Here is a 14,415-nt window from a genome sequence, read left to right as displayed (position 1 = left end):
GCTGGGTCTGAGATGTCGGTGAAGATACTGTATTTCGCATTACAAATAGACAATTGCCAGCAGCACGAACACTTCAATGGCAGTTCATATGTAAAGACAGATCTGGCGCATGCACCGAACGACATCATCTTACCTAACGGTTCAATTACTTAGGGCAAAAAAAGCACCCAAGACCGCCATTACAACCCCAACGAAACCCCTTCTGCACCGTTATTGTTGCACCCTCTGTCAGACCACGACGCACCAAGCACATCATACCACGTGCTCTGTCCCTAAATACACCTGTTGCGGGATGAACAGATATGGCAGTCCTTATAAGTAATACATATCACCGAGTTGAAGCATCTGCGATGAGCACAATCGTTCAGTCCACTGTCTGCCCGAATGACATTCGTATCACGCCGCGATTCACCTTTGCCGTCTCCAGTGGTAGAGTCCCCACCCTGTCGCTCATTTTCTGTCTTCTCTGCTGCCTCCAAAGCGTCAATGTCGGCAAAGACCTTGTCGAGTTCCGCACAGAGGGCATCGCTAGCCACAGCCACCACGGCGCCATCCTCCGTCTGCTTGAGCATGTAGCCGCCGTCTTCTTCGTGAAGAAGGGTATATTGGTTCTCGAAGGTGATCTGGTTGAGCTGCTCGCGGGTCTCGGCCACTATGGCCTCTGCGGGCACGGGCTTGGAATAGCGGGTGAGAGACATGGCGGAGCTTATGGAGATGAAAAGGAGGATTAGAAGGCTTCTGATATGGAGGGTGGAAAGAGGCATGATTGCAGATGTCTGAATGAACTTGTTTGGATTGGCTTTTGTCCAGCGTACCTCAATCGAACCACGGTAGTTGTCAAAGAAAAAATAGGATGTCGATGATCCTTTCGTAGGTCGATCGTGGGGTCAGTTGATGCTTTTTATATGCGAATAAGCGAATAAGGCGTCTGGAATGTCAAGCTGAAAGGAAGTGCTTGTATAGCTGCTGCAGGTAATATCGGAGTGTCCAACCTGCTGCTGTTTAACCCCCCAGAGCCTCCTTCCATCATGTGACGGCCTTGTAATACGTCACTCAGCCAGTCTTCGTTTCTCCTCCTCACCACTCTACGTTCACTGTACAACTTCCCCAGTATTCTTGTGACGCCTTGAGGCGTCTTTCCCAAGTTCCTCATGCCCATGTGCTTGGTCTAGTGCTTATTTCTCCGCTCGTTGCCTCTACTTAGCTTGTGGGATTGGTAGACTTATTTGCGAGGTCGCTGAGACTGTCGCATTGGTGTCACCTCCGTACTTCTCTTCAGCTGAGAGTCTCATGAAATGCTGACCGATTCGAAGGTTACTTGATCCTAGGATTTTGCCCCTGTTGCCCTTCGCCGGGGTGGATAAAAGCTCCGGTCAACCTCCAACTGAGAACTAAGCCCATCACCATTGTTCCAGAGCACGAATGGGAGAATTAACTCAAAAAGTTAACCATGCCCCTCGTATCAACAACTACCGGCTCAGATTGCTCTCACCACGAGGATAATCAGGACACAAACTGGGGGCCATGCAGTGATGTCAACTGTTGAACGTTGATAACTTACGCCTTCTTCGGGTGGTGGGGGGTTGCATCTGGGCTAGCAGATATTCCAACCGGGGTTGAACTAAGATCTCTGGATGTGGGTCTCTGAGAAGTCAGAGTTCATTGTAAGCTCTTAGCATCGCCTTGTCATCCCCCTGAGTCTGGTTACGCTCGATGGCTGGCGTAAGGAGAACAGAAGTCGATGAATCCATGCTAACTTGTGGATATTCATAGTTCAGATGGCTTCTAGTTAGTATCAAGAACGGTGTGACAATAACCAAATCCAGTCGAACTCAACGTACTCGAGGGCGAGGGTTGATGGAGGGTTCAAGGCGGCATTAGCAACGACAATACAGACTTGGAAACTTTAAGCGGCTTAGGGGGCCAACAAAATGGACACTAGGAAGTTTACCGCCATAACCTGGTTGCATCCTTCGCAGAGTAGCAGGAAGGTCACCTGTTTTGGCAGATATCTCACCCTTTTCGCTCGTACTGATAGCGTCAGGTATACCAGCTCGACACAGCACTAAATAATATATGCAGGGCTTTCAGTAGGTTGTCGACGGACCAACCACTTCTCTCGTTGAAAGTAAGCTGTGATCCGCAGCCTACGTAACACCGTGCTAGTTGACTAGAATCAAGAGCGGAAGGGACAAAGTCTCTCCGAATAATGTAGCCTGAGGCAATAAAGCTCTACAGGAAACAAAGAATATACAACCTTGACTGGAATACCCAACACAATGACAGGTAAACTTCAGTCCAACAATGTGCTAGAACAACACTTAGGCTAATATAGCCGATCACAGAACAAGTCAACTATGGCCTACCACACCACACAGAGCCGTTTCTGAAGCCGTTTTTTCAACGTATGAAAACTGCGGTCATTCGGTCATCAACTGCATAGGGGCACCTGGAAGCCTATTCAGGATGAGGGCAGTACGATTAGTGTCTCGAATGCCACATACTCCCTGCCATTGTGATTCGCCGTCCAGGAACCTCATTGGGACGTTGATGCAGTGGCCAGCAATGGGGCGGTTTAAAGCGGTCGGTAGTTTCCGTCAGACTCCCGAAATAATTCTGTGATTGGTACGTGGAGTGGGGACGGTCGGGGGTGGGGAATGTGGGCCGCGACAAAACGGCCACAACCGATTCAGGTCCCCCGCGGGGTTTAGTACTTGAAAGGGGGGCTTCTAGGTCCAAATTTCAGTGTTTTATGACTTTTTATTTACACTTAGTGATAAACCCTTGTACTTGAACTCAGGGCCTGTTGGCCGCCCAGGGGAATAAAGAAAATTCGGTATAAACAAATCACCGTCTTGCTAAGGTATATAGGAATGAAAAGATAAGCAGGTGGTTTACGGCACAGCGCTGAGAGAGATTGAAAAGATGCATAGGGAATGAAAGGCGCAGTAGCTCGTAGAAACACTTATAAAGCACACAACGCACACGATAACAATAACATCTACCATCCATTGTGGCTTTAGCATATTCGTGGCCACATATAGATACATAAACAAAGTTCGTATCCGTTTCTTCCTATTAGATCAAGGGGTGCAGGATACTCACCGGTTGGAGTCTCGTCTCATACAAGATCCGGTCTGTTGCAGAATAGATAGGCAACATGGCATACTACTTATAGTCCTCGAGCCGGGAGTTAAAGCTGCTACCACAACAATAATACAGGGTAAGGCACTTAAATCTATTAGCTACAGTATACAGTTACTCAGTCCAGTTAGCTGAGCAGATATTAGATTACTTGTAATCTGATCTTCCGATTTGCTTATCAAAGAAGCTCTTAAGCCAGCGCTGGTAAGAGAAAAAGCCGCGCGAGTTAGCTTTCCGGTATTTCTGAATAATAAAGAAAGATCAGAAGACACTGGCGGCCGCCAGGAAAATACTTGAATTTATATTTAATAATTACTAGTAGGTCTCCTAGATAATATTAATTATTCTATAATATACCAGCCCTGTTATCCGAGTAATTTAAAATATAACTAAGACAAAGATCAGGCACAGGAAGCTGATTAAGACTATTTTCTACTTTCAGTCTACATAAGCGCGTGTATAAAGAAACCAGTGGAGGCCTAGAGTTAACAGATTAATATAAGAAGTACAAGATGGGTAGAAGCTATATATACAGTAAACTCAGTAATACATACCACGAAGGCGCTCTTGTGGATGCGATCCACGTTGTCTTGTGGTGCCATTGTGAGCAAGTATCCCTGCCCTCTTTTAGGTGAATGTTCAGTTGAGAGCATAAGAGTGTGCGAGGAGAGGATCTAGTCCCAAGGCTATTTAATGTTGAGCTTCATAGCCTGGCAATGGGCCTTTTCAGCACCACCGGTTGCGACAGAAATAGCCCTGATGCAAAGATGGAGGGCAGAAAAGTCCACGGTGGGCGGAGTCAATGCTGGACGGGAGAGGAAGAGGGCGCAGACAGGAGGATGAGTAAACAGCTAGCACTGCAGCTAGTAATTAGTGCTTATTCTTTTCTTTCAAGCTGTGGTAGACTAAGCATTCACGTCGTTTGGGTAAATTGATTCTAGCATTCCGGAATATCCTATTTCCATGTTTTGTCTTTTTGTATCTCTCACTTTCCCCTTTTCCCTTCTTCTTCTTTCCGTCTTTCTGTTCAAAGACAGGCATTTTAACCTTCTGTAGGGAAACAATGGAATCACCGATTGTCGACTATCTTCGTGTCTACGGAGGGCCCGCAGCTCTCACCCTAGGCTTGATTGTACTTCTGCGGGGCATCTACCGATTAGTTCGGGTGCGCCTACTTTTCCATCGTCTGCGTCGACAAGGCCTGGTATTTTTCCCCCCTGCTATAGATACACAATTGATCTGACCTATCTATAACGGTAGCCCGTGCCAGCCTGGGACTTTGGAGCGGGAAATCTGCGTATACTCCCAGATCTGCTCGCGAAACATCCCAAAGGGTCCCAGCAATCCGACGCCTTCACGGTCCTCTCATATAACTTTCCTGAGTTTGATAATTGCTTCTACATTGATATCTGGCCCTTTGTGCAGCCGTTATTGTGTATTACAAGTCCGGATCTTGCGGTGCAGGTCTGTCAGACCTATGCGCTACCCAAACCAGCAGTACTGCAGAACTTTTTCCAGCCGTTTACCGGCGGGTGGAACATCTTCACCACGAACGGACCGGAGTGGAAACGGGCACGCAGTCTCTTCAATCCGGCCTTCAGTGCGAGTGCCGTGTTGCACCATACATCACAAATTGTTGAGGAAGCGCAGGTCTATGTGGACATTCTGCGGGAGCATGCGACCAAGGGAGATACTTTCTCCCTGGACCGAATGACCTGTAGCTACGTGATGGATATCATCGGGTCTATTGCAATGTAAGAGGCCAGCTTCTTGGAATCAGGCATTCGACTGCTAACCACCCCCGTGTTCTAGTAACAAACGTCTGAAGTCGCAGCGGGAATATAACCCTCTGGCGGCGGCGATGAGGAGTGTGGCTGAATGGAACTGCCAAGATGAAGAATTGAATCCGTTTATTCGGTGGAATCCGCTGCGACCGATCATGCACTGGTACAACGGACGCACGATGACCTGTTATATCGGAGATGCCCTGGAGGAACGGTACCAGCGCTGGAGACAGAATCAGCCGTCGGACCGCCACCGTAAGTCTATCATGGATCTGGTAATTGCAGACTTCATGTCGACGCGATCAGCGAAGGAAGACCGATTGGATCCTGAGTTCAAGGCGTGGGCAACAATCCAGGTCCGAACCTTCCTTTTCGCGGGCCATGATTCCACGGCGGCCACGATTGTGTACAGCATCTACATGTTGTCTAAGCACCCGGAGCTGCTGGCCCGGGTGCGCGCCGAGCACGATCAGGTGTTTGGCGATGTTTCCTCCACAGCGCAGACACTGACGCAGCATCCGGAATTGATCAACCAGCTTCCCTTGACGCTGGCGGTGATCAAGGAAACCCTCCGGCTCTTTCCCGCTGCGTCCGCCTTGCGATGGGGCCAGCCTGGCGTGCACCTCCAGGACCAGAATGGAACCAAATATCCGACCGACGGACTCTGTATCTGGATTCTGCATGGGGCAATCCAGCGTAATCCGAATTACTGGAAAGACCCCTCTGCCTTCCTCCCCGAGCGATGGTTGGTCGGGCCCGACCACCCTCTCTACCCTCCCAAAGGTGGCTGGCGAGCCTTTGAACAAGGGCCACGCGATTGTATTGGCCAGACCCTGGCCCTCCTGGATATCAAGGTTACATTGCTTCTCGTACTGCGTGAGTTCGACTTTCAGGATCAGTACGCCGAATGGGACCGCCTGCATCCCAGTGCCGGACCGAATACCGTTTTTGGCGAGCGCGCCTATCAAGTTCCCCAAGGCGCATCGCACCCTGCTCAGGGAATGCCCTGTCGGGTTAGCCAGCGTCAGCATATCGGGTGAGCATGTCAAAGCGTACTTCACTGCCTCGAGGATTGCTCTCGATTGTCGACTAGTTTGCACTTTTAGTGCTCGGGCCAAAAGGTGGTCCCGGGTTTGAATCTTTTACCTTTTACAGGTGGTTGCATGGTGCAGTAGTGGTAGTAGTAGTAGTCGTCGTCGTCGTCGTCGTCGAGGGTTTCATAGTGATAAGGCCCCCACGCGGAGGTGGGCTGGTGAAAGAATTCGGTTGGTGGGAATCTGCAGCAGTGTAGGTGGCAGTGTACTGTACAATCTATGAAAATCAGGGAATCATTGAGGTCGTTCTAGCTAGGTACAGCACAAAGAGGGGGTTTTGGCAGCGGGCAAACACATCGCGCAATCAGCCCTGTGCCAATTCGCAGAAAGCTTGACTTTGTTTAGTTTGGCTTCGGAAGTAAGTTACTGTAGTAGGTGCTGGGCTTCTCACTCCCAGGTGGGCCTCCTCCGGTTTGTTTGCGTCTGGAAGTTAGTACCAACTTCGTTCGATACTAGTCTTACCAACCTGGACAACAGCATTACAGGAGGTACATGGCTACATGACACGAGTTGAGGACCGTTTGATAAAATTAAATGAAAAATTTACAGGTAAATCAATTCAAGCTCAGTTTAACACAGTGAGAGCGTCCAGATCCCCACGACGTCGTGTGAAATTGGTTCAGCATATAATACATATATAGGCTCAGCTCCTCGACCTCTCCCAACACAACAACACAGCAAGTATTTTCCTCCTTCTTAAACTCGCATCGACTCCGATCATGGCTTCTCACTTCGCCGTCCTTTACATCTTATTGTCTCTGCCTTTCTGCGTGAGTTACCTAGTCTCGTGGGGTCTGTATCACTGGGCCAACCGTCACAGCTCCAGCCGAGATGTACGACTCCCCCCACGCCTACCAGCGGCCATCCCCATCCTGGGCCATACAATTCCTTTCCTGTTCGACAGTGCATCTTTTGTGACCCGCGTAACGTGTGTTTTTCTTCCCCGCGCCACCTCATCTGCATGGATATTCACTAAACAACAAATCCGTGTGAGGTAGCGCATATGCGGGCAAACTCTCCTGCGTTCGAATCTCGCTCTCCATGACGGGGATCTATCTTTTCCAGGAGCCGGAAGCGGTAGCCGCACTGTGGAAGCACCCCCTTCTGTCCAGTCCCATCTTCATCTATACCGTGGGGCTGCGGTATCTCTTTGGCATGAAGGACAAACCGTTGGAGACATACACCGCAGACGATACGGGGCCTTTTCGCCGGCCGCACTCTGGCACCAATGTCGCACCTCATAACCGGGTGAACTACCTACCCACGAGTCGTTACTGCGGGGGTTGACCGGTCCCGGGCTGTCACCCACGTTCGACCGCTATCAGAGCATCAATACGCAGCGGCTGCAGATGAGTCTAAGTCCAAGGCACGAGCCGGGCCACCGCCATCATCCATGGAGGCCGATGCCGGACCTGCTGCAGTTCTTTCGCGATCATGTCGGCCGGGCGATCTTGGAGTCGCTCCTCGGGCCGCTGCTGTTGAACGCCAATCCCAACTTCTTGGCGACGCTCTGGGAGTTCGACGAGGCGACGCCGTGGCTGGCGAAACGGTTGCCGTGATGGCTGGTGCCCCGGGCCTACCGCTGCCGCGACTCACTCCTCGAGCAGATCCAGAATTGGTACCGGCAGGCGTGGGCCCAGTTCCAGGACTCGTCTATTGCTGCGGACGGGGACGGAGATCCCTGTTAGGGGTCCGCGATGATGCGCGAGCGGCAGCGGTTCCTGCTGGCCGCCGACGAGCAGGATGACGCCGCGCTGGCCTCCACCGATCTTGGTCTAATCTGGACCTCCATCACCAATGCCGTTCCCTTAGCCATGCTGACCGTCCTCTACATCATCGCCGATCCCATCCTCCTGCATCGCGTGCGGGCCAGTCTCCGGGACGAAGGAGCCATCATCCCATCCTCCACCGGCGGGAAAGAGGAGGTCACGATCGGTGTAGCCAAAGTGCTCGCCAATCCACTGTTGCAGGCCGTCTACGCAGAAACCCTTCGGCTCTACGTCCAAGCGTACGTGACGCAGTGCTCCGCCCATCAGGGCGTGACAGTAGGCCGGTGGTGGCTGGATCAGAATGGGGTGGTGATGGTCAGCTCCTACGCCAACCATATGAACAAACAGCTCTGGAATGAGGGGAGTGACGGAGCGCATCCTGTGCAGACTTTCTGGGCGGATCGCTTCTTGCGCTACCCGCAGGATCCGCTGTCCGGACCCCACCGGCGAAGTACTCCGAGTTGTAGTTCCAACACCGAGGTTCCTCCCGCCAGGATCGATAAAGCCTCGACGCGGCGGCCTCTATTTTCCTTGGCAGGCTTGGAAGGCATGTGGATCCCTTATGGTGGGACGTCTGCCTGTTCCAATCTCTTGGCTTATTATTAACGCCCGCACTATAATTAGGGGGAGCCTCCGCATGTCCCGGGCGTATCAACGCCAAGCGTGTCATCCTGTTCACCACGGCCTACATCATCACCCACTTTGATTTGTCCACTCCGACCTCAACCTGGGAAATGGACTCCTCGGCCTTTGGATTTAGGCACCCAGCAGCCCAAGCAAAAGATCCCCTTCATGATTCGACCGAGGCGGGGGTTTTAGGAAGAGGGGGCGTTGCATGCTTAGGCTTAGCTTATTTAGTGACTGCCCATGCTGCATGGATCCTAAATGAATGGCAGACCGTCCGATCAATTATCGTAACCCCTACAAGGCCCATACACTTATGAGCTGTAATTACATGTACTGAACATACCATGGTGGGTGGGTGGTTTGCTGGTCGTCCACACACTTCACGCTAACCGCGCGAAACCGCTGAACTCTCTCCTCTGTCACTGGAATTGTTCCCTGTCGCTTTGCCATTTAGTGCTGACCCTTCTGTTCCTCGCCTGGACTAGTCGACCCCCTGATTCATTCCGTGTACTGGACGGAGACCAACCTCTTCAAACATGCCCCGATTCCCTTGTTAGTAGCTCGTACTGTAGCTAAGCCTATCTCCAATCTCTTTTTCTCCTTTTCTCTTTTTCTCTCTTTTCGCTCCGTCTCTCGCTCTCCCGTGTGTTCCTCTCACATTTTTAATCACAGATCGCTTTTGTTGGTAGTAGAGTATGGCAAACATGGCCGATCGGGCGCGCTTATCAGATCCTCTGGAAGATTGGCTGCGCCAGGAACAACCTCCTTTTCGCATCCGGCGCGGCGTCTCCTTCACCGCGGTCAACGTGAACGGATATACGGAAGCCAATTCGATTCAGCATACCTTCCTCAGCTATTTCCAGCTAATCCCCGTCTATCTCAAGGCGTTGGTGGGCTTTCACGGCCCGCGGCAAAAGGTTCCAATCCTAAGAGACTTGGATGGATTGGTACGACCTGGGGAGATGCTCCTGGTCCTGGGACGGCCGGAAAGCGGTTGCACGACCTTCCTGAAGACGATGGCAGGATATGTGCATGGGGTGGAAGTGGTACAGCATGATGAAGGGAATGGGATCCTTTATGAAGGTAACCTGACCCCTGCTTGTCCCTTCTCCTCAGGAGGCTGGCACGAATTGGAACTAAACTCAACGACATTTTCTTCTTCCTTCAGGTACCTCCTTTGATGAAATGCACCGGCGATACTGGGGCGAGACCATTTATCTAGCCGAAGATGACATCCATTTACCCAAGCTGACGCTCGAGGAGACTCTGGCCTTTGCGGCGGAGATGAGACCACTGGGCCAGCAGCAGTCGCCGGGGGTCATCAGTCGCCAGACGGCGGCTATCTACGGGCTAGAGCGCGCCTTGCACACTCAGGTTGGCAGTGAGCTCGTGGGGGGCCTTAGTGGGGGGAGAGACGACGGACGAGTATCGCCGAGGCCTTCCTCAGTGGGTGTCCGATCCAGTGTTGCGATAACAGCATCCGCGGGTTGGACAGTGCCACTGCAATGAAGGTCGTGCGGACGCTGCGGGCTGTCGCTAATGCGAGGGGCTCGACCATCATGACCACCATCTACCAAGCCCCCGAGACCCTGTATTTTCAGTTCGACATGTCCATGATCTTCCGCTCGGTGGGGTCCCTGTCGCGCACCTACGCCCAGTCGCTGGCCCCGGTCTCTATCATGATCTTCAATTTCATTATCTACGCCGGATTCGTGATTCCACCCCCGGATCAGGTCCCGTGGCTGAGCTGGATCCGGTACTTCAACCCCATTGCTTACACCAATGAGAGTCTGATGATCAACGTATTCCAGCATCGACGGTTCGCATGCTCGACCATGGTTCCGTTGGACCCGGCTATGATGCGGAGAGCAGCACGCTGGATGGAAAGATCTGTTCGGCCATCGGCAGCGTGGCGGGTCAGTCCTGGGTGGAGGGTGATCGGTACCTGCGGCTGAAGTATGGCTATTCCATCCAACACCTTTGGCGCAACCTGGGGATTCTATTTGCGTTGATGGCTGGATTCTGCGCCGTGCATCTGACGGCGGCGGAATACATCCAAGCGGAACGATCCAAGGGAGATATTCTTCTCTTCCGACGAACGAAGCTCTCCTCCACTCGTCACCATGCTCCAGCCGATGAGGAGAGCACCGAGGACGCAATACGGATCACGGAGAAAAGCAGTAGTCCCGAGTCATCATCGCCTTTAGGGGAGATGCGCCAAACAGCCCAGGGACTGGCGGACAAGCAGTTTTCTTCTGTCTTCTTCTGGCGCAACGTCGGGTACGAGGTAAAGACCGATAAGAAGAAAGAACCCACTCGCATTCTAAAAGGCGTGGATGAATGGGTGAAACAGGGAACCCTGACGGCTCTGATGGGCTCCACGGGCGCCGGTAAGACCACCCTCCTCGATGTTCTCGCCAATCGTAAATCGCTGGGGATGGTCTACGGCGAGGTGCGGATCGACGAACGCCTGCGCGATCGTTGCTTCCAACGCAAGACCGGCTACGTGCAGCAGGCCGACATCCACCTCCCCACAGCGACTGTGCGGGAGGCCTTGGAGTTCAGCGCGCTGCTGCGGCAACCCCGCGATCGATCACGGCAGGAGAAGCTGGCGTATGTCGACACAGTGCTACAGATGCTGCAGATGGAGCCGTACGCCGAGGCGGTGGTGGGCGTCCCCGGAAAGGGCTTGAACATTGAGCAACGCAAGCGGTTGACGATTGCAGTGGAGATGGCGGCGCGCCCTGAGCTGCTGTTCCTCGATGAGCCAACCTCGGGCCTCGACAGTCAAACCGCCTGGTCGATCTGCACTTTACTCCGGCAGCTCTCAGATAAGGGGCAGGCTATTCTGTGTACTGTCCATCAGCCTTCGGCTGAGCTCTTCCAGATGTTCGACCGCCTACTGCTCTTACAGGAGGGCAAGACCTTGTATTTCGGGGACCTGGGCCCGTCTGCATCGACCTTGATCGATTATTTCAGTCGGTCTGGGGCCTGCCGCATGCCGGACGAGAGCGAGAATCCGGCCGAATGGATCCTGAATGTCACGGCTTCTTCGCCGACGGCCTCGGCTTCGGGCAGCAGCTGGGCCGAAGTCTGGGACACTAGCCCGGAGGCTGAGACCGTCAAGCGCGAGATCAAATTGATGCAGACGACGCGAATGACCGGTGACTACGTACCATCGCCGTCCCCAAACACAGCCCAGGAGGACTATGAATATGCCGCCCCGGGCCTCACGCAGCTGTGGCTCGTCACCTACCGTATGTTCCAGGATTATTGGCGTGAGCCGATCTATCTCTGATCCAAAATGGCGCTCTGTGTCGGTGCGGTGAGTCTACCCTTCCCTACCTTGCGATTCCTTCATCAATCTAACATCGGATAAACCGCGCCACAGGGCCTCTTTAACGGCCTTTCCTTCTGGATGCTAAACCACACCGTGCAAGGCCTGACCAGCTTCCTCTTCTCCTGTTTCCTCCTCACCATCCTCTTCAACACGGTCGACCAACAGATAATCCCGCGCTTCCTCGATAACCGCGCGGCTTTTGAAGCTCGCGAGCGACAGTCCAAAACCTACAGCTGGCCCGTCTTCGTGGCGGCCAACCTAATCGTAGAGTTGGTCTGGCAGTCTCTGGCAGCGATCCCCGTCTTTGTGGCCTGGTACTATCCCACAGGATTTTGGCGAAACGGTCTGCAGGACAACAACGCCAATAGCGTGGGCATGTCCTCCCGCGCGGGTCTGATCTTCCTCCTCCTCTGGCTCTTCTTCATCTTCTCCGCCACTCTCTCCCAGGCCATTGCTGCTGGCCTGCACGACGTGCTTACCGCCGTCAACATCGCCAACCTTCTCTTTACCCTATGTCTTCTCTTTTGCGGCATCCTCGTCCAGCCCGCCGCCCTACCTCGCTTCTGGATCTTCCTGTACCGCGTCAGTCCCGTCACGTACCTCATGGGCGGCATGATCAGTGCCGCAGTCGCTAATGCCCTCTTGCGCTGCGCCTCCGTCGACCTCCTCCGGATTTCGTGGCCCACCACACAGAACCTGTCCACAGCCTCGTGCGGCACCTACTTGGCCCCGTACATCCAGCGAACGGGTGGCCAGGTCCTGAACCTCAACGCCACAGCTATTGCCGGCGAGGATTGCGTCTTCTGCGCCGTGACGGACATGAACACCGTGCTGGCGGAGATGGGGGTCGATGTCAGCATGCGATGGAGAGATCTGGGCCTCTTCGCCGTGTATGTCGCGGCGAACATCGCCGGGACCTTTGGCATGTATTGGCTGACGCGGCGAAAACCGAGTTAGTGTGATTCAGGTAAAATGAGTGAAGCTGAAGGTTTTTTTTTTTTTTTTTTTTTGGTTTTCCATCTTTTCCGTGCAATATTCGATACTTCTTTGGGCTGGACATACAAAAGAAAAAAACTCGCTCACACTACCATAATTAGGGATGATGAGGGTTTGTAAACTCGAATTAGAAGAAAGGAAAGATTGACACCGAATCTTCTTTCCTTGAGAAAACGGGTAGAGATAGGTGAGGTTGCAGGGGGGTACATAGGTATGTGTCGGGCTTGAGACGTTCTTCAGCAGGGTCAGCGAATTTTTAGCCCGTAGCTTGGTATCTACACGATTTTTTACTGAATGATTTCTCGAGGAGGGAACATGATCGAAGTGACTTTGCTTTAAGCCTTGGCAGTATATAGCTTGCCGTGGGTTCAAAAACCCAGGTTTCCTTCCTCTTCACTGAAGTCCTACCTAGGACCAACCTTTTTATTTTCGAAGATAACTGCTATGCGACTCGATTCATTAAGTGTCCTCTTGATAGCTCTGAGTGAACGGTCATCGCCCTTGATGTTCGTAAAGCAGTGGACTTGGCAGGATACGGATCTAGGGGAGTCACCTGTCATTCTCTCCTATTTTAGCTAGAAATCAGGATGAACTATAGTCCATGGTGTCTTTGAGAAGGGGTATCTCTCACCAAGGCAGATGAAGTTTTTAGACAGACGTTGCAATATTTTGGTTAGAAGAATCTAGCTCTGACTTTCGACAAGTACCTGTCTTCCGGTTCATTCGGCGTTCTTATCTGGCCCTCACGCTTTTATCCCTGAGCGTTGGCTTGTCGCGCCAGGGAGATCCCCTTTATCGGCCAGCCGCTGGCCCTGCTTGACACAAGGTCACCCTGGTCCTTGCACTCCGCGAGTTTGACTTCCAGGATCAGTACACAGAATGGGAGCGCATTCCGCCGATGGAATGCCTTGCCGTGTCACTCGACGATAGAACACAACGAGCTGGGGAAAACCAGGGTAGGAATGGGTGGGGTGATTCAAAGCAACGTCAACCTGAATTTCAGTCAGCTTACCTTCGCCTACTGAGCCGTAATGCAGCCTTCCAGGCTCTTTTCACCCGAGATTAATAAAATGCAAGCTCTGGGTTCCAGCGTTGGCTTGTGATAAGCCATCCATAGCTGTATTTCGGGGATCTGATGGGCAGCTCTTCAGCAACAGTTGTTTTACGCAAGCCGGGGCCCCGCAACCCCGAAGAAGGTGAGAACCCGGCTTAATGGCTCCTCGAAACTACCAATATCTCTCCAGAGTCTCCGTCAGTGAATAATTATTGGGCGGATGTCTGGAAAACCAGCCCGGAGGGTCAAACAGTTAAGTGTTAGGCTGCTGCACGCAAAGACAAAAACCACTGTACCCAGTGGCAGGACGACCATCAATTTACACCCTCAGGCCTGGATCAGTTACAGCTGGCCACCTACCGCTCGATCTGCTACGGATCATCTTGCCGCAGCAACAGCAGCAGGGGTACAACAAGAACTCCGCCAGGACGTGTGGTGCTTACTTGGAGGACTACATTGTCAGCACAGGGGGTGGCCTAGTTCTAAATCCGGATTCGACTAGCGGTGAATGTATCTTCTGCCCGGTGACACAGACCAGTGCAATCTTGCGGGGATTGGGAATGTCTAGACGTAGGAGATAGATGGGATGGAGGGATCTAGGGCTTTT

General features: G+C 52.5%; 5 protein-coding genes across 5 annotated transcripts; 4 read left to right on the top strand and 1 right to left on the bottom strand.

The window, feature by feature from the left end:
- Positions 1–287: 287 nt before the first annotated feature.
- Positions 288–714, bottom strand: BO97DRAFT_403757 (uncharacterized protein). The gene is made up of 2 exons (XM_025694805.1): positions 413–714; positions 288–345 (listed from the first exon to the last, which is right to left on the bottom strand). The coding sequence occupies exons 1-2, from the start codon at positions 696–698 to the stop codon at positions 329–331; spliced, it is 303 nt and encodes a 100-aa protein (XP_025554293.1). The 5' UTR covers positions 699–714; the 3' UTR covers positions 288–328.
- Positions 715–4,207: 3,493 nt separating this feature from the next.
- BO97DRAFT_462980 (cytochrome P450) lies at positions 4,208–5,968 on the top strand (the record flags this gene model as incomplete). The annotated part of the gene is made up of 3 exons (XM_025699434.1): positions 4,208–4,328; positions 4,454–4,898; positions 4,957–5,968. The coding sequence occupies 3 exons, from the start codon at positions 4,208–4,210 to the stop codon at positions 5,966–5,968; spliced, it is 1,578 nt and encodes a 525-aa protein (XP_025554292.1).
- Positions 5,969–6,741: 773 nt separating this feature from the next.
- Positions 6,742–7,581, top strand: BO97DRAFT_421928 (uncharacterized protein; the record flags this gene model as incomplete). The annotated part of the gene is made up of 3 exons (XM_025696741.1): positions 6,742–6,950; positions 7,021–7,270; positions 7,348–7,581. The coding sequence occupies 3 exons, from the start codon at positions 6,742–6,744 to the stop codon at positions 7,579–7,581; spliced, it is 693 nt and encodes a 230-aa protein (XP_025554291.1).
- A 138-nt stretch (positions 7,582–7,719) lies between these two features.
- On the top strand, positions 7,720–8,397 carry BO97DRAFT_421927 (uncharacterized protein; the record flags this gene model as incomplete). The annotated part of the gene is made up of 1 exon (XM_025696740.1): positions 7,720–8,397. The coding sequence occupies one exon, from the start codon at positions 7,720–7,722 to the stop codon at positions 8,395–8,397; it is 678 nt and encodes a 225-aa protein (XP_025554290.1).
- Positions 8,398–9,122: 725 nt separating this feature from the next.
- On the top strand, positions 9,123–12,715 carry BO97DRAFT_421926 (uncharacterized protein; the record flags this gene model as incomplete). Its single annotated transcript, XM_025696739.1, has 5 exons — positions 9,123–9,501; positions 9,587–9,792; positions 9,855–10,151; positions 10,208–11,675; positions 11,859–12,715. The coding sequence occupies 5 exons, from the start codon at positions 9,123–9,125 to the stop codon at positions 12,713–12,715; spliced, it is 3,207 nt and encodes a 1,068-aa protein (XP_025554289.1).
- Positions 12,716–14,415: the final 1,700 nt, after the last annotated feature.

The sequence above is a fragment of the Aspergillus homomorphus genome, assembly GCF_003184865.1.
Source record: "Aspergillus homomorphus CBS 101889 unplaced genomic scaffold BO97scaffold_6, whole genome shotgun sequence".
NCBI lineage: Eukaryota > Fungi > Ascomycota > Eurotiomycetes > Eurotiales > Aspergillaceae > Aspergillus > Aspergillus homomorphus.
The sequence above is the reverse complement of the archived record's forward strand: the minus strand, read 5'-3'. Positions and strand labels throughout refer to the sequence as shown.